Genomic DNA, 19,489 nt, shown 5'->3' on the forward strand with positions numbered 1-19,489 from the left:
ACATGGTCATTTGAAAATGTTAATGTTAAATGTTAATGGTCATTAAAAAAAAACAACCTTACTATACATTGTCGTTAACACACAAAAAAAAAAAACGCCTTACTATACATGGTCATTAAAAAAAAAAAAAAAAAAAAAACCTTACTATACATTGTCGTTAAAAAAAACAAACAAAAAAAACGGCTTACTATACATGGTCATTAAAAAAAACAAAAAACCTTACTATACATTGTCGTTAAAAAAAACAAACAAAAAAACGCCTTACTATACATGGCCATTAAAAAAATATGCCTTACTATACATGGTCATTAAAAAAAATGCCTTACTATACATGGTCATTAAAAAAAAAAAATGCCTTACTATACACGGTCATTAAAAAAAACAGAAAAAAAAAACCCTTACTATACATTGTCGTAAAAAAAAACAAAAAAAAAACGCCTTACTATACATGGCCATTAAAAAAATACACCTTACTACACGTTGTTAAAAAAAAAAAAACAAAAAAAAAAACGCCTTGCTATACATGGTCATTAAAAAATAATGCCTTACTATACATGGCCATTAAAAATAAATGGCGTACTATAACTATACATGGTCATTAAAAAAAAACGCCTTACTATACATTGTCGTTAAAAAAAAAAACCCAAAAAAACGCCTTACTATACATTGTCGTAAAAAAAATAAAATAAATGCCTTACTATACATGGTCATTAAAAAAAAATGCCTTACTATACATGGTCTAAAAAAAATATGCCTTAAAAAAACAAACAAAAACAAAAAAAAACGCCTTACTATACATTGTTGTAAAAAAAAAAAAAAAAAAAAATGCCTTACTATACACGACCATTAAAAAAAATGCCTTACTATACATGGTCATTTGAAAATGTTAATGTTAAATGTTAATGGTCATTAAAAAAAAAAAACCTTACTATACATTGTCGTTAACACACACACAAAAAAAAACGCCTTACTATACATGGTCATAAAAAAAATGCCTTACTATACATGGTCATTAAAAAAAAAAAATGCCTTACTATACACGGTCATTAAAAAAAACAGAAAAAAAAAACCCTTACTATACATTGTCGCAAAAAAAAACAAAAAAAAAACGCCTTACTATACATGGCCATTAAAAAAATACACCTTACTACACGTTGTTAAAAAAAAAACAAAACAAAAAAAAACGCCTTGCTATACATGGTCATTAAAAAATAATGCCTTACTATACATGGCCATTAAAAATAAATGGCGTACTATAACTATACATGGTCATTAAAAAAAAACGCCTTACTATACATTGTCGTTAAAAAAAAAAACCCAAAAAAACGCCTTACTATACATTGTCGTAAAAAAAATAAAATAAATGCCTTACTATACATGGTCATTAAAAAAAAATGCCTTACTATACATGGTCTAAAAAAAAATATGCCTTAAAAAAACAAAAAAAAACAAAAAAAAACGCCTTACTATACATTGTTGTAAAAAAAAAAAAAAAAAAAAATGCCTTACTATACACGACCATTAAAAAAAATGCCTTACTATACATGGTCATTTGAAAATGTTAATGTTAAATGTTAATGGTCATTAAAAAAAAAAAACCTTACTATACATTGTCGTTAACACACACACAAAAAAAAACGCCTTACTATACATGGTCATAAAAAAAAAAAAAAAAAAAAAACCTTACTATACATTGTCGTTAAAAAAAACAAACAAAAAAAACGCCTTACTATACATGGTCATTAAAAAAAAAAAAAAAACCTTACTATACATTGTCGTTAAAAAAAAAACAAAAAAAAAACGCCTTACTATACATGGCCATTAAAAAAATATGCCTTACTATACATGGTCATTAAAAAAAATGCCTTACTATACATGGTCATTAAAAAAAAAAAAAATGCCTTACTATACACGGTCATTAAAAAAAAACAGAAAAAAAAAACCCTTACTATACATTGTCGTAAAAAAAAACAAAAAAAAAACGCCTTACTATACATGGCCATTAAAAAAATACACCTTACTACACGTTGTTAAAAAAAAAAAAAAAAAAAAAAAAACGCCTTGCTATACAAGGTCATTAAAAAATAATGCCTTACTATACATGGCCATTAAAAATAAATGGCGTACTATACATGGTCATTAAAAAAAACGCCTTACTATACATTGTCGTTAAAAAAAAACAAAAAAGCCTTACTATACATGGTCATTAAAAAAAAATGCCTTACTATACACGACCATTAAAAAAAATGCCTTACTATACATGGTCATTAAAAAAAAAAAACGCCTTACTATACATTATCTTAAAAAAAAACAAAAAAACAAAACGCCTTACTATACATGGTCATTTAAAAAATAATGCCTTACTATACATGGTCATTAAAAAAAATATGCCTTACTATACATGGTCATAAAAAAAAAAATGCCCTACTATACATGGTCATTAAAAAAAATACCTTACTGTACATGTTCATGTTCATTGTCGTAAAAAAAAAAAAAAAAGCCTTACTATACATGGTCATTTAAAAAAAAAAAAAAAACACCTTACTATACATTGTCGTTAAAAAACAAACAAACAAACAAAAAAAACGCCTTACTATACATTGTCGTTAAAAAAAATGCCTTACTCCACATGGTCTAAAAAAATATGCCTTAAAAAAAAAAAACAAACAAACAAAAAACGCCTTACTATACATTGTCGTAAAAAAAAAAAAAAAAAAAAAAAACGCCTTACTATACATGGTCATTAAAAAATAATGCCTTACTATACATGGCCATTAAAAAAAAAAAAGCCTTACTATACATGGTCATTTAAAAAAAAAAAAAAATACACCTTACTATACATTGTCATTAAAAAAAAAAACAAAAAAAAAAAAAAAACGCCTTACTATACATGGTCATTAAAAAATAATGCCTTACTATACATGGCCATTAAAAAAATATGCCTTACTATACATGGTCATTAAAAAAAAAAAAATGCCTTACTATACATGATCATTAAAAAAAAAAATACACCTTACTATACATTGTCTTAAAAAAAACAAAAAAACAAAACGCCTTACTATACATGGTCTTTTAAAAAATAATGCCTTACTATACATGGCCATTAAAAAAAAAATGCCTTACAAAAAAATAAATAAATAAAAAATTAAAAAAATAAACGCCTTACTATACATGGTCATAAAAAAAAATAATGCCCTACTATACATGGTCATTAAAAAAATACCTTACTGTACATGTTCATTTAAAAAAATAATAAAAATACACCTTACTATACATTGTCGTTAAAAAAAACAAAACAAAAACGCCTTACTATACATTGTCGTAAAAAAAAAAAAAAAATGCCTTACTATACATGGTCATTAAAAAAAATACCTTACTGTACATGTTCATTTAAAAAAATAATAAAAATACACCTTACTATACATTGTCGTTAAAGAAAAAAAAATGCCTTACTATACATGGTCATTTAAAAAAAAACAAAAAAACACCTTACTATACATTGTCGTTAAAAAACAAACAAACAAACAAAAAAAACGCCTTACTATACATTGTCGTAAAAAAAAAAAAAAAAAAAAAATGCCTTACTATACATGGCTATTAAAAAAATGCCTTACTATACATGGTCTAAAAAAATATGCCTTAAAAAAACAAACAAACAAACAAAAAACCGCCTTACTATACATTGTCGTAAAAAAAAAAAAAAAAAAAAAACCCGCCTTACTATACATGGTCATTAAAAAATAATGCCTTACTATACATGGCCATTAAAAAAAAAAAATGCCTTACTATACATGGTCATTTAAAAAAATGCCTTGCTATACATGGTCATTTAAAAAAAAAAAAATACACCTTACTATACATTGTTGTTAAAGAAAAAAAAATACACCTTACTATACATTGTCATTAAAAAAAAAAACCAAAAAAAAAAACAAAAAAAAACAAACGCCTTACTATACATGGTCATTAAAAAATAATGCCTTACTATACATGGTCATTAAAAAAAAAAAAAAAAAAATGCCCTACTCTACATGGTCATTAAAAAAAAATACACCTTACTATACATTGTCGTTAAAGAAAAAAAATATGCCTTACTATACATGGTCGAAAAAAATATGCCTTAAAAACAAACAAACAAACAAAAAAAAAAAACGCGTTACTATACATGGTCATTAAAAAATAATGCCTTACTGTACATGTTCATTTAAAAAAATAATAAAAATACACCTTACTATACATTGTCGTTAAAGAAAAAAAATATGCCTTACTATACATGGTCATTAAAAAAAAAAACCCACACACCTTTGTCGTTAAAAAACAAACAAACAAACAAACAAAAAACGCCTTACTATACATTGTCGTAAAAAAAAAAAAAAAATGCCTTACTATACATGGTCTAAAAAAATATGCCTTAAAAAAACAAACAAACAAACAAAAAAACCCACCTTACTATACATGTTCATTAAAAAATAATGCCTTACTATACATGGTCATTAAAAAAATAAAAATAAAAATGCCTTACTATACATGGTCATTAAAAAAAAAAAAAATGCCTTACTATACATGGTCTAAAAAAAATATGACTTAAAAAACACAAAAAAAAAACCAACACCTTACTGTACAATGTCGTAAAAAAAAAAAAAAACGCTTTACATGGTCTTGTTTTTTTTAGGATGCCTAATACATGGTCATCTTTTTTTAAAATACCTTATTACTATGGCCGTTTAAAAAACAAACGCCTTACGCCATGGTTGTTTTAAAAATAAAAACTTGCGTTACACTATACATGGCCGCTTAAAACCCCCCCCCAGAAAAACGCATTACTATACATGGTATACATGGCCTGCCTTGCCTAATAGCAAACTACGCCTCTGTGTATATTAATTGTTAATAATGAGGCATGCATTTGAATCTGAATTATTATAATCAGTGTGACTCTAATCGTCGTTATTATTATGAGGTGCATTTGAAGTTTTTCCACAGGTTGAACAACTTTAGTCCCGCGAGGCTCTCTGCATGTTTTTATGCAGCAAATGTGACTTATAAAGGCCCATTTTTATTTTATGGTTCCCATTTGAGACACACGCTTAACTGGAATGCTGTGAAATGTTTGATGAGAAAAATGTAGGAGGATAAAAATACTACTAAATGCATTATTCAGTATGCAGACACAAAACAGAATAATCATACAATATTTAATGTCTATGGAAAACAATGTTTTCTAGATTTTTTTTTTCTCCTGATGAATAATTCAGCGCATCATGTTGTAAATCCTTTGAGGCCCCGTAAAGATGGTAAAGTGTCATGGCCCCACAACAGAAGAGCACATCAATTATTTTTATGTGCTAGAAATTGAGACGTAATATATTCAGAATTGCTCTCTATGTCTTTCAAACAAGCGTAAAGAAGAAAAAGACTCACACATGATGGTTGTCCTCACCAGGTCGTGTAAATGCCTTCACTTTTATTTTCTACATTTGGATGCGTTCACTGTGGAAAAAGCGGCATGTGTCGGCACATTTCAGTACAATCACAACAAAACGTCCACAGTCGCTCTCTTGAACCGGCGATCAGATGATGCTTCCAAAGAGTGTAAACACTGTCCGTTAATCATTCGCTCATTCTCCACTCCATAATCACTCTCGAGGGATTTTTATGCAGTGGACGAAAAAAAAAAAAAAAGGCCAGTGAACATGATTATTGTTGCTGTGGTTGGCTGATTAGTGGACTAGAGGTCCTGGAGTAACAAAGCAGCCCCACATCAATACACTGATTGATTTGTAGTCCACTATATAGAAACCCAGGTGGATTCCGACCACGGCGAATGTGTTTGGAATCTTTTTTTTTTTTTTTTTTAAGTAAACTATACAGTATATCATCTGTATAAAAATCCCTACATACCTATTCGCTTTTTATGGGAAAGGAGTGAATGATTCCGAACGCAGCTCGTAAAAACCTTAATGACATCACAGACTCACAGCGATATGCTACAAATCAAACGTGATGGCCGTTAGTGCAGAACTAAACTGAGATATGATGTAAAAGTGGAGTAAACTATGACAAGGTGAAATATCGTCACCTTCCCAAAATAATGGCCTTTTTTTTCATTTTAGTAGAATTCTGTTTAACTAAGAATGTAGCATAAGTGACCAACATCCTGAGGAGATGTTTAAGGCAAAAAAATCTATATATTTTTTGGCCATTATTTTAAGACGGTGATAAGCTAGATGTCTTCCTCTCAACTTTTTGTGGCTTAATGACTCAGCGGCGCCCTCCCATAGGCTTTGTGGAGAATTACTTAGCCTCAAATAACTAACGGAGTAAATTTGGCCACCTAAGATGCGGGAAGGTCGTTCACAGAGTCCACATTGGAGTGTTGCTTTCAAGCAGGGTTCCCAAACAGCCCGAAACATTTTTCAGGTCATTCATAACCAGTCACACTTTCTTGAGTGTAGACAAGAAAACGCTTAGTCCTCCATGTGATAACATTTGGAGAAACCCTGCTTTAATGTGAACACCTAATGGACGCGTGTGCGTAAATGTGAGGCAGTGAGCACAGTGCTAGTTTCTACGCTAAACAAGACGAGAGACAACCATGTAAAAACAGGACATAGAAAAGGTATGATATTAAGATTGCGTTTGTTTCGCCCCCTCTGGCCCCTCCAGATGTGCACAAGTCCTTGCCGGCCACGTCAGTCTGCAGGGTGTAATGACGAGGAGGAGACACTAGAGGGAGACACACACTGTACGGAGGCACACAATGGACAACAGCCTTCTTCATAGGAGTTCATGTCCACAATTAAATAAAAAACAAACAAAAAAAGCAAACATTCAAGTCACACAAATTAAGTGCACACACTCCGTAACAAGAGGCAGTCAGTAAACGTTACATGATGATGTGACAGGTGGGCATCAGTCACTCGCTGACAACATCCAGCGGCGACGGGTGGGAGTTTTTTTTCCCCTCCGTCTTCCTCCCGAGGATGTCACACTGGTCCTCCTCGAGGTCGTACCGTCCCAGCCGTCCTCTCGCATCCACGTGGACGCCTCGTTTCGTTCTAGTTTGTTTGTTTGTTTTTCTTGTAAGACAAACGCCCCGCCCCGTGGCTTCCCGAGGTCCGTCCGCAGCGTGCGCCATCAGAAGACCTCCGGTAGTGTGACGTTGCGGAGCAGCCACTGCTGCGAGCGCGAGTGCGTGCAGTCTCTGACGCTGGGCACCTGACTGTCCTCCTCGCTGGCCTTGTCCAGACACTGGTTGCTGTTCACGTGCACCAGGCTCAGCTTCTGCACAACACACACACACACATTTGTTATTTTAAGAAAAAATGAAGTCAAAAAGATATAGACCAAAATATATTTGATGTGGATAAAGCCAAAAACAAACATTAACCACCATTTAGTTCACACATACATTATTATATCTACATGAATTATAACTACTAATTATTTATTAAACATGCACAAATTTAGCCTTTGCTAAACAGTTAGCAATCACAATTAGCATTTGCACGCTAGCAATTACCATTTATTGTCGAGAAACACTAACCACAATTTAGTTCACACATTCATCATTATAAATGTAGCTACATGAGTTGAATTGAGTGAATATAACTACTAATAATTATTTATTATCTTGTGCGTCTGAGCATTATTAAACATCCAAATTATCCTATGCTAAATGTGATTGGCATTAGCGCGCTAACAGTTACCATTTACTTTAAACAAAGACTTGGCTAGCAATCGCGATTAGCATTAGTGCGCTAGCAATTAACATTTACTGTAGACAGACATTAACCATGTTTTAGTTCACACATACATCATTATACAGTATCCGCATGAGTTGAATTGAGTGTCCATAACTACTAATTATTATCTTCTGAGCATGAGCATTATTAAACGCCAACAAAATTAGCCTATGCTAAACGGTTAGCAATTACGATTAGCATTAGCGCGCTAACGATTACCATTAAATGTAAACAAACAATACCTATTACCTGCTATTATACATACGTGATGATATCTACAATATACACGTAAAAGTCTCTCAAAAGTCACTTACAGACGATGCTTCAACAATAGTCCAATGAATAAAGTGAAGTTGCTTGTTAGCTACAATGAGCTCAATAACTATAGACTTCCTGTCCACTGTGTGTGTCTGCAAAAAAAGTCCGTGTGGAAACATGGACAACTTGTTGTTCCTGGACACACAGCTACACATTATTCGGAGATGTCATTTATTGAGATACACCTGTATAGTATTTAAGATTCATATGCACATTTCCATGTATTCTAATTTGTCTGTATCTAGTCTGTATGAATTTGGGCTTTGGAACCAAAGAGTCACGGTTCAAGTCTCCAAAGGTGCAGCACGCCTGCTTGGTTGCGTGTGATCTAATTGACAACGCAAATATAGACGAGAGTGTGAGTTGAATTTCCCCACTGACGTGATATCATCGAGTTGAATCAATTAAAAATGTAATTATACGTTTGTGTTGTTACAATCCGCTTTGCTGCTGGGATTTCTCCATTCACTGTGGGGCTAATAAAGGCTTCTTCTGTTCATAACAGACAGGAGCGAAGTTCAGCGAGAAATAAAGGGGCCCCATTTGTGAACAAGTGACTTTTGAATTGCTTGTTGTGGGAATGCTGAAGCATTCCCACATATGTTACTGTGATTTTTATTCTCCATACTTTTTTTTGCCATGTAACAACTGCCACATAATATTTCCGATTTAAACTGTTCAAATTTCAACTTGCTTCAAAAATTCCCGCATCTCGGAGTATATATTGTCTGATTCTACATTACTTACAGTATTTGCACAATTTAATGTTTAAAATAAACTTTTCCCCATTCATTTTCAATGGTAAAGACATTGAACATTTTCCAAGTTTCACTTTCCACGCCCACTTCCATACACATATTATCATTAACAGGTGTCTGATACTGCTCGGCGGCACAGTTGGTCAAGTGCATTGTCCAGTAACCAAGAGGTTATCATTTCATAATTTCTCTCTCAATTTACTTCATAATCTTAGCATTCAGCATTCCCATGCAATTTCTCCAGAAATTACACTTAGTCTAGTTTACAAATAGTTGTTGTGTCTCTGGTCATGTGAACTTCAAAGTCATTTCATCTTTGCTCTTCTATTTCTGAAAACGTGTCTGTGAGTGAGCCATCCCGCACAGTTGCAAGAGTCTGTGGAAAACCGCAAGCGAGTCCTGAAAGTCGCACTCACCACGGGGTCGTACTCCCACAGCTGGTTGCCTTTGAGGTGGTGACACTTGAGCATCATGACGGGCCCGTTTAATTTGGACACGTCCAGACACAGGTCGTCTGTTCGGATCTCCTTATTGGCCGTGTAGGAGAACACCTGCAAGGACAGTAATGATTGATTTCACGCATGTCATTTTTTTTTTGGGGGGGGTGAACAAACATGCTCGTACCTGGTTGCCGCCCATGCCGTGGCAGTTGAAAATGCCGACCTTCTCGTTCTCTTTGCGGGCCATGTTGTCCAAACATTGGTTGGTCTCTACGTTGCGGATCTTTACATGAAATTCACACACATAATTACACCTTATTGGGAGGATTAAACTACGGCCAAAATGTTGTTTGTGATGATGTGGGTGTGTGCGCACCTCCCCCAGGGAGTAATAGTGTCGGGGAATCTGGGAGTCGGGATAGACGTTTTCCAAGTACCAACTGAAAGGTTTACATTGAAGCTTCTGTCTGAGAGCTGTGCGAGACGTGATGTCACCGTAGTCCACTTTGGTCACGCCTGAGGATACACACACAGACACACACAGTCATTTCGTCAGTAGAGTGTGGCTGGATCGAGTGCACCGTGAATCCACCTTCTTTTTTTTTTTTTACTGTATTTTCATCTCAACGTGTTTGTTCACAAGTTGTATATGGTAAAATAAGCCATAGTAGTGATGATGCAGGCAAATATGTTGCTTACTAAGGAATACATCAAACTCAGTCAAATACAAGCATAATGAATATTATTATTATTAAGAAGCTCGTATGCGTGTATGTAACATAAATATGTAGTAGGTAAATTGCATGTAAAATATTTATAGAAATGTTAAGTGTGTTTAGTGTTCAGATTGTTTTGTGTAAAATGTTCAAAATAGTTTAAAATATGGAAGTATTATTATTCTTATTTATCACTTATCCTAATTAGCCTCCTAATATAACATTTTAATTAATAACAAATAGGGCTGGGCAATAAATCAAGTAACTCAATTCATCATCATTTAAACCCTGTCAAGCCTGAACCATGAAATATAAGAGAAAATTCAGATTCTTTGTAAATAGAGTATTTATTGGTCTTTTTTTTTTTTTAACTACCACATATGACTTGCTTTGTGTCATATTTGATATATCCGGTCACAATGCTTCAAATTTGTACATTTTATAACTGTCAAAAGTATCATAACATATCAAACCTATTTGTATTTCCAAAAATCAGATGAACGTTTTCCACTATTAATAAGTATAGGTGTCTCTCCTTTCTCAATTGGGGCGATATTGCAAGGTTGCTGGAAAAGCCATCAGCTGGGTGATACTGCCCTTTTTTGCCCATATTGCCCAGCCCTAATAAGTAAAGTCAAGATGGCAGACTTGCGCAAATCTGATTTACGGGTTGCTAGTTTGAGGAATAACTCTTTATTTTGCATTTTGCCAACATCTCTCCTATGCTAGTGTGTGCGCGTGTGTGCATAAGTTAATTGCTGCTCCTTAGCGTGAAATTACTCAGTGCCCCAGTCCCGCACTATTGGACCATCACAGCGATATCACACTGTCACCTGGTTAATGGATAAATCACTCCTGCTCCACACACGCGCATGCACACATACACAGACCACATACTCACCAGGCGAAATGATGTAGAAGAAGTTTTTAAACTCATCCATCCACACTTCCGCCAAGCGCCTGTTATTTTTGTTGATGATCTGTCCCGTCCCTCCAGGAAAAGTGTAAGGCGTGGCCTTTCGGAAGACGTGACCCACGTGGGAGCACGTGACGATCTCCAAGGTTCCGCCGCACTGCCAGATCTGTGTGAGCGACAGGCACAGCGGAAGGTCACGAGTGGGTGACGGTGGACTTGACCGCCCGGACGAGCGTCGCGTGTGGAAGGAGGCGCCGGTGTCAAAAAAAAGTTGTGGGTGTGACCACTCACTCGGAAAGAGATTTCCAGGTTCTCCCCGCCCCAGATGTCCATGCCCGCGTCATACGTGCCGATCTCTTGGAAATAATCTCGGTCGATAGAGAACAAGCCTCCTGCCATGGTGGGAGTCCTGTAAAAGAAAAAAAAAAACCCCAGTAGTTTGTAGTTCATTTGCTGTTTTTTAAGAGAAGAAGATTGTGTAAGTCTATATGATGTATCGACAGATAAATCCCACATTTCATGTTGTTTTCCCACTCTGTTGCTATGATGATCACGTCTGCATTTAATCATGGTGGCGTGACAACAGCCTGCTTTCCACTTCTAAAAATAATTTCCTCTCGTGGAGAGGCAGCTTATTTTTCTTGAAGACCAGGTCGACTCAAAACAAAAGAGTGCGTCTTATGTATAAGGAGAAAATACGTTGGCGTGCTGCCGTTTAACTGAGAGGAGACAATAAGTGGCTCAGGTGTAGCAGAACAAATATCATCTTACAAAACAGATAAGAGTCAAACAGGTAACAAAACAATGACATTACAATTTTTTTTATTAACCACTAAAAATGTGTTGACATAATTTTCTGCCTATTATTAATGATAAAAACAGACAATTGCTTTGCTTACAGCTTAAAAATAATTCCATTTATTTGACTGAATTTGAATTTGTGCGTTTTGTCCATCACTGATGGTGTGTAGTAATTTAGTTGCCTGAATTTGTTTTCATTTTTTTTAATGTGATGCGAGAAAGAAAAGTTGTGCCAAAGTGAAGATTCCGCTTGAATGAAGCCCAACTTGCCATTGCTGACATCTTGTTGTTCTTAATAATATATAAAGTAGCTCAGCTGGAGAAGAACAAGTTAAAAGTTATTTGATCAAAATGCTAAAAAAAAAAAAAAAAAAAAAAATGTGATGTCATTCTATTGTGTGATTTATTTACCTCACAATTAATAAACCTATACCAATTTATCAATTCACTTTAAAACTAATATTGTATTCGCAACAAAACTCTGTACTTTAGTAAATTATTAAAGTGGAAGTCAAAGTTAAACATTTATTGAGAATAAAATCTTATATGTGACCTCACGAGTCTAAACAGGACATTCTGATTAATATTACATTTGTGGAATGAATTATGAAGTAAAATCCAGTTGTTTGTATCCATCTGAGGAGGCGGCCATTTTGCCACTTGCTGTCGGCTGAAGATGACATCACAGTTGCTCAGATTTCAGGTAACAACCAATCACAGCTCAACTTCAGACACAGGTGAGCTATGATTGGTTGTTACCTGAGACCTGAGCAACTGTGATGTCATCTTCAGTCGACAGCAAGTGGCAAAATGGTCGCCCCCCTAAGATGGATAAAAACGGCTGGATTTGATTGATTAACTCATATTCGACTAATGCAATATTAACCAGAATACCATATTTAGACCAGTGGGGCTGCATAAATCATTATTGTCCTTTTTTTTTTTTTTTTTTTTTTTTTTGGGGGGGGGGGGGGGGGGGGGGATTGACTTCCCCTTGAAGACCATAAAAACACCTTTTAAAGATAAAGTGATGGTGCATGAAAATTCTGGTCACTTCCATCTTAACCCAAAGTCAAAAAGAACATTTTGCTTTGAGTGATCATCAACCTACGTAATTCTAAACTTTTCATGATATGGTAAAATATCATTTTCCATTGAATACAATCATTTTTTTAAAGTGTTTTTCATAACTTTGTGATTTCTGAGTCTCTTTCCCTCCCGAAGGACCGAAGACGTAGCAGTAAATTAGGTGTGAGCCGAGAACTCGTAACAGCACTTGAGTCATTGTGGCTTCCCGCAGTCACACTCTCCCGGTTCGTCTCCCAAACAGATGATGTGCATGCGCGGCTGTCCAAAGGCTGAGTGGAGGAGCTTGGCATGCAAATGGCTGCTGCATGCACATGGGCCAATAATACCATTTGAGTCATACTAATTCTTTAATCAGGCATAAGCTGCCGATAATGTTTTTATTATACAGGCTATTATCATGCTCATCATGTCGTAGCACTGGAACACAATTTTATCTTTTTGCAGAATTGTTTTTAGACAAAAATGCCCTGCTTTGACAATGAAAAGTAGTGCTGTCACTAACAAATATTTTTAGAATTGATTAATCTATTGATTAATTGGATTAATTTTGCATTAAAGTGCATTACAAAAGCATTTTCCCTGATTACTGTCTATTAACCTGATTGGTGGTTATTTCGTACTTTGTGTAGTAATTTATAAAATATAAAAAAGGACTGATGAACTGTGTTACCAGTTCGGTCATTCTTTTCTAAAGTAAAAACAGATGTTTGCAAATGTCTTATTTTGATTAAACGCAGAAGATAATCAATCTTCTTTCATGCTGGGCTACAAAAATCAGTGAACAATTACTGTTGATATGCAGAAATCAGAAGATTTGGACTATTTTAAATTAAAAAATGGCTACAAACGATTACTTGAATATTAAAATAGTTGTCGACTACTTTGATAAATCGATTTCTTGTCAATTCATCAATTAATTTTGACAGCTAGAATGGAAAGCTCCATTTTGTGAGGGACTTGGGGAAAAGCAGATTTGGAAAAAGTGAAATGCGGTGACGTCGTATGTTACGTAAATCATGATAATATGTGTGTGACCTTGAGCATGGAAACAAGAGTAGGAGGAAGAGATAATAGGAAAGCTGAAATACCCCAAAAAACCCTTCAACTCAGACTTCACAAAGGAAAAAAAAAAAAAAGACTTATGCAACAAAGAAACTTTCACTATTCATCTCCTATCTCCATTATATGAAAGTTTTATACGGATTATCAGTGCCAAGTTAAACAGTGAAAAATGTGATGACTGCGAGCTCACCGGATGCGACTGTGCACAAAATGTCGAACTGAATTCCCGCTATCACACACCTGACAGGAAGCGTGCGGTCTCCTTTGCGGCGGTCCATTTCCCTCTGGGGCACCGGGTACCATCGGAAGTTCAGCTTCCAGTTGAAGCCTCCGTACGTCATGTCCGAACCCGCCATGTACTCGAAGGTGTCGTCGCTGATCACGTCGATGATGGGACACACCACCGTTGTCCTAGCGCACACGCAAAGCACGAGGATAAGCGACACATTGTAAACACGGCGTGAGTAATTAGCCACATAATTAACTCATTACAACCCAAAAACGTGTAAATCCGTTTTTAATACTTTGTCCTTCACTCCCAAAAACTTATTTACACGTTTTTGGGTTTGAATGAGTTAACATCAGGGCAAACCATCTTCAGACTAGCGTGCCAGTTTGCTGTTTGATCTTACTTGTCTTGTTTGATGCGAGCGAGCAGCGGCTCCAGCCAGCCTGTCGTGCATTCGCAGTGAGCGTCCAGAAAGGTTATGACCTACAAACGAGTATAAAAGTATAAAGGAAAATAGCGGATTTGTGTCAGCCATATGCAGCGCAGTACAACAGAGGTGGAGTTGGACCAACCTGGCCCGTCGAGATGGACGCTCCCTTGAGGCGAGCTCGAATGAGTCCAGACCTCTGATCCATCCTCACCACCCGCACAGGAACCTCTAGCCTTCGGACGTATTGCTCCAACGGCCGCTTTAGGAAATCTAACACACACAGGAAGGAGAGACTTCTAATAGAATAATCATACTTCAGAAGGAAACAAAAACGAGAGCTGGCATTAGCAATGAGAGAGTGGCAAGAAGCGCTGAAAAGAATGCTAGTTTTCATATCAAATCAAACAGCCAAACAGTCAACAGCCTCTTTGCACACCTAAGCAGGACATCATTGAAGATTAAACAGTTTATTCCAAAAGCAACACAAACAACACGATGAACACTGTTGTGCTACAATAATTTGCGCATCCAAAATCAATATCGTTTTTAAGCTACCGCAGATTTAAACTCACTCGTGATTACACATTTTGCTCTCTCCCCACACCTGCTTTCCTAGACACCGCAGTGCATGACAACATTTCATCAAAAGGAGAAACCGGCTTGTAGAAGAACGAGATGAACTCTACATTTAGACTTGAAGATTTGCTTGGATCAGATGATGTCATTTGATTCCAAACAAGATAAGATGGGCGAAAGCTACGGATAAAGTTATGCAGCCCTGCATTTACCCTGTGAGCTTCGCCCCCCCCCCCCCCCTAGACATGTTCATACTAATGCTGCCACACAAATATTTTCATCACTAATTGGGATTGTTTATTAGCATATTCATAACATAAGCGCTTTAGGAAAAGTATTGACTATACCTTGTGAATGTAAGAGGCATACATTAAAGCTTTCTCTAATTTGATGCTCTATGCTTTGAAGGACTTATAAAGACATTGTGATGGTTAGTTTGAGCAAGTCCTTTTAACACGGTGTGTAGAATACATAATGCAACTTTTCACAAATAGAAAAGACTGAGCCGTATTTTGGCAATGCGTGAAATTATGTGCAGCCCATTGACCTTGCACTTGCACATACACTTCATTTAAATTTGACATTATTTGACAGAACCAGAAGAGCATTTGGATTGTCCATGCCATTTAAAAAAAAAATCTATTTGGTGCGTCAGAAAAGTTCCAGGACATAACTAAGAGGTTTCAAGTTTCAAGGACACATCTGTTGAGGAAGGACGCATCTGTACTTGCTCCTGCACTACTTGTTGATTTTTGCATTGGGATGTTTAACTACAGTGTTGCAGAATGCCTGGCGGAAAAAGACCTGACGAGATTGAGGAGATAAAATGTCCCGCCTTTTCCTGACCAAATTACTGTGGAGATATTGCATATCCATCTGGCTATTGCCAGGTTAACTAATTATCGGCATCGGTCCTGAAAAAAAACATATTGGTCTATCACTGGTACAAACAAGTAGGTCCACACAAATACACACAAACAACAGGGGTTGGATTACAGGCAATCTCTCCTTCCTTTTATGGCACAGGCAGATCAAACTGAACACGTGTGCTGGTGTCTTAAAGTTGCAGACAACACAAACACCTTTGATTCACACCTGACCTCAGGATGCAATGGGGCTGTGTGGTGGCTGCCGCTTGGGCGTAATTGCAGAGTGTAATCCCTGCAATTGACGAATTAAAGACCTAATCCCCACCGCCAAACGCGGATTAACAGTACTGCGCAGGGGCGGAGCGGCACACACCGCGCATGCTGTCTATATTGGCCGTCACTGACCTGATGAAAATCACACCGGCGCTTGAGAAATAAAAATGAGGCTCGAATGAAAATAAAGGCGTGTGCGTGTGTACCTCGCTCGCTGGCATCGTCTACCAGAACAATCTCCTCCAGGAGTGTGTGCGGCGAGCGGTCGATGACGGAGTGGACGGTCCGCAGCAGCGTGCTCCACGCCTCGTTGTGAAATACAATCACCACGCTGGTTCTGGGCAGATTGTCAGGGTAGAGCTTGTTCTTGCACCTACACGCACACAATACAGAAAAAAACATATATAGGAAGCACATATAGAGCACGAAGGCATTTCAAGATGCACACGTGAATGTATGAATTAATGTGTCAAACAGGATGCGATAGCCCCAGAAGCGTACCCTAAACAAAGTAAACTGAGGGTGAATCAAAGGTGAGCAAACAGGCGCATAATCCCAAAATTAGAGACATGCAAATATGTAGGGCAACGTGATGACAGCTGCCTTGTGTTGCTCATTAATTTTTCCTCTCTTTCACACTGCTTTTCTCTGTCAAAAGCAAGCTTCCTGAGAAGTGGTCCAGTGGGAAATTGTATGAATTCAGAAGGGTGAGGCAAATGTGCATTATGCATTGAAGACAATACTCACAATATGTTTGCATTATGCAGAGCTATAATTGCTTGAATTAATGTGGGACATGTCCGTACTCACCACACATTAAAAGCTAAGATCTTGAAATTATCATGCAAGAAAGTGCAGGGACAGACTTTACAGATGAAACATTTTATAATCATCATAGCAGAAAAAAATGATTTTACTTTGTAGGAATCTTAAGAAAGAAGATTAAATAGGAAAGAATAAAATATCTGATTATGACATAAAAAAAAACCCAAAATCGACACTCATGTTAATGCTAAGCAAGCGTAATATGAGCAAATTCATATTTAACTGGGTGACACAGTCACAGAAAGAGAGTTGGGTGGGTACGCATCTGGCACGCAATCTAGGTCAAAAACCAAAGTAGAGGCCACAACATGCACACGCTGATATTAAAGGATAAATCCACACATTTTCGACATTTCTGTAATCATCCGATAAATCCAGTGGAACGCTCAAAAACAGCAGCGTAACGCTTCATAAGTATCAGTAACCATGCTTTGCACCACAAGTTCATTGACATTTTAATATAAAACAATATTATGTTATGATTTTCTACTTTATTTTTCCTTCAAATAAGTGTAATTCATTTTTTGTGCATTGTATTTTTAGGGCCATTAGGCACACTAAAAATCTCATTTTAATAAAAACCAACAGTGCGCCTTATGTACGGACGTCTTCAATTCAATTCTTTACTATTATGTTCACATTCTCACATCTAATCACAAACAGGTGTCTATGTTTTCGTCAGACTGGAACTAGAACTAATTCCTGTTTCCAAATCTAAGAATCATGGGAAATGTAGTCTGTCGTTCGATCCAATGCAAGCTGAGCTTTTCTAACCGCATATTCCTAATGTTACAATGTGGGACCGGACCAAGACAGCATTTAGCATTAGCCAAAGTAAAAATACAACAACCGGTCACCGAACTGACCCACAATGATAAATTTTTATTTTTTGTCTGTCAATATTAAACTATTTAACATACAATGCTTCATAAATATAATGTGCCTTATAAATTATAACCCAAAAGTTAAAAAAATAAAAAATAAAAATACATTTCCAAGATTTCAGTTTGTATATAGATCACACAGCTGAAGGAAAACTGAAAGACTTTGTACATCTCCATCAAGTGGACATGTTTTGACACACGTCAGGGTGTCACCGCGTGTTGATTTTGGTCATGAGTGCCCTTTATGCTAATAGACTGGAGGTGGAGCAGCATTTGGCAAAAAAAAGAAAAAAAAAATCATGCACACAATGAGTCACAGGTTGTCTGTCCCACCAAGGAACGGAGGGCATGGTTGAAAGTGAAACATCACAGAAATATGGACATAAAAAAGTGATGCAGTCAGAATGTAAAAAACATCTCGTGTTCTTATGAAAATGTGATCATGGAAAATGTTCACGTTACACATCGGCCCATTGGTTGCACCACCACACACTATTAAACACACACACGTGCGCACGCACACGCCCACTGCACTGTAATGTCAAAGGGACCTATCCCCTCATTTATTTCACTCGGAATGGTCCTGCTGACAATAATGAAAATAAACTGCCAGTGTCTTCACACACTGCAGTTTGATCTAATGGTGACCTACGCCAAATTCATTCACCGGTTTCCCTCAACCAGACACACACACACGCAACACACACACACAGTGTTGATATTGACTTGGTCTTATCTTCTAATTGGAAAAGCAGATAGACGGTGAGGAGGCTGAGGGAAAACAAACCTCGTAATCACCTCTTGTTCAAAGACTAAAACACATTTCACGGATCAATGTCTTCTTTCTTTGTAGTCTGTTGAGTGCGTGCGGACGTGCACGTGTGCCCTTGCCTGTCAGTCAATATGTCTGCAAAAACCCTCATTATTTGTACATGCATGTTTCTTGAGTCAAAGTCTACAATTAAGTACAATAGTAAGTTAATTATGGTTGTACAGCATGCTTCACAATTTTGCATGCAATTTTTTTTATTTTTTTATTTTTTTAACAGTAATGTACCTACTGCCTATTTTGTAAAATTAAATTCAATTTACAATTTTAATATTTAAGTAATCCAATTATGGATCGAAAATGGACCGATCCACTTTATGGGTCAATTTGACCCAACTTTCTGTTTTTTGGGGGGGGTTTTTGACCCAAGTAGATGATCTGGCTCAACCTTCTGGGTTTTTCACACAAAATGATCTAATTTGTCTCAAAGTTGGGTCAATTTGACCTAACAAGGATATGACCCAACTTTTTGGGTTGTTTTACAGTCTACAAAATTACTTTTTTTTTTTTTTTCTGCAAAATAACCCATAAACCTGGGTCATATTGACGTTCCATTTTTGACCCAAATGTTTTTAGAGTGCACCCTGTTTGAGAAGTGTACTGTATCATCCAGCTACTTCATTTAGCTGCATAAGCGAGGTAACATATTAGCCAGTATGATTGAGTGTAGTTTTACACCACTGCAAACTGCAACCACAATACCAGGTGGCCGAACCGATCAATGGACAAACC

The 19,489-nt window shown here is 36.2% G+C and overlaps 1 protein-coding gene across 1 annotated transcript in view; it reads right to left on the reverse strand.

Annotated features, from left to right (window-relative positions):
• Positions 1-5,441: 5,441 nt before the first annotated feature.
• The window catches only part of galnt1 (UDP-N-acetyl-alpha-D-galactosamine:polypeptide N-acetylgalactosaminyltransferase 1), a 41,114-nt gene continuing 27,066 nt past the window's right edge, over positions 5,442-19,489 (reverse strand). The window contains exons 5-14 of the mRNA XM_077526513.1: positions 16,426-16,592; positions 14,644-14,771; positions 14,475-14,554; positions 14,083-14,253; positions 11,182-11,299; positions 10,876-11,056; positions 9,635-9,774; positions 9,443-9,541; positions 9,235-9,369; positions 5,442-7,281 (exon numbers count right to left, since the gene is read on the reverse strand). Coding sequence (XP_077382639.1) covers positions 7,135-7,281; positions 9,235-9,369; positions 9,443-9,541; positions 9,635-9,774; positions 10,876-11,056; positions 11,182-11,299; positions 14,083-14,253; positions 14,475-14,554; positions 14,644-14,771; positions 16,426-16,592 — 1,366 coding nt within the window. The 3' untranslated portion in view covers positions 5,442-7,134. The remainder of the gene's footprint in view (positions 7,282-9,234; positions 9,370-9,442; positions 9,542-9,634; positions 9,775-10,875; positions 11,057-11,181; positions 11,300-14,082; positions 14,254-14,474; positions 14,555-14,643; positions 14,772-16,425; positions 16,593-19,489) is intronic.

The sequence above is a fragment of the Festucalex cinctus genome, chromosome 7 (assembly GCF_051991245.1).
Source record: "Festucalex cinctus isolate MCC-2025b chromosome 7, RoL_Fcin_1.0, whole genome shotgun sequence".
NCBI lineage: Eukaryota > Metazoa > Chordata > Actinopteri > Syngnathiformes > Syngnathidae > Festucalex > Festucalex cinctus.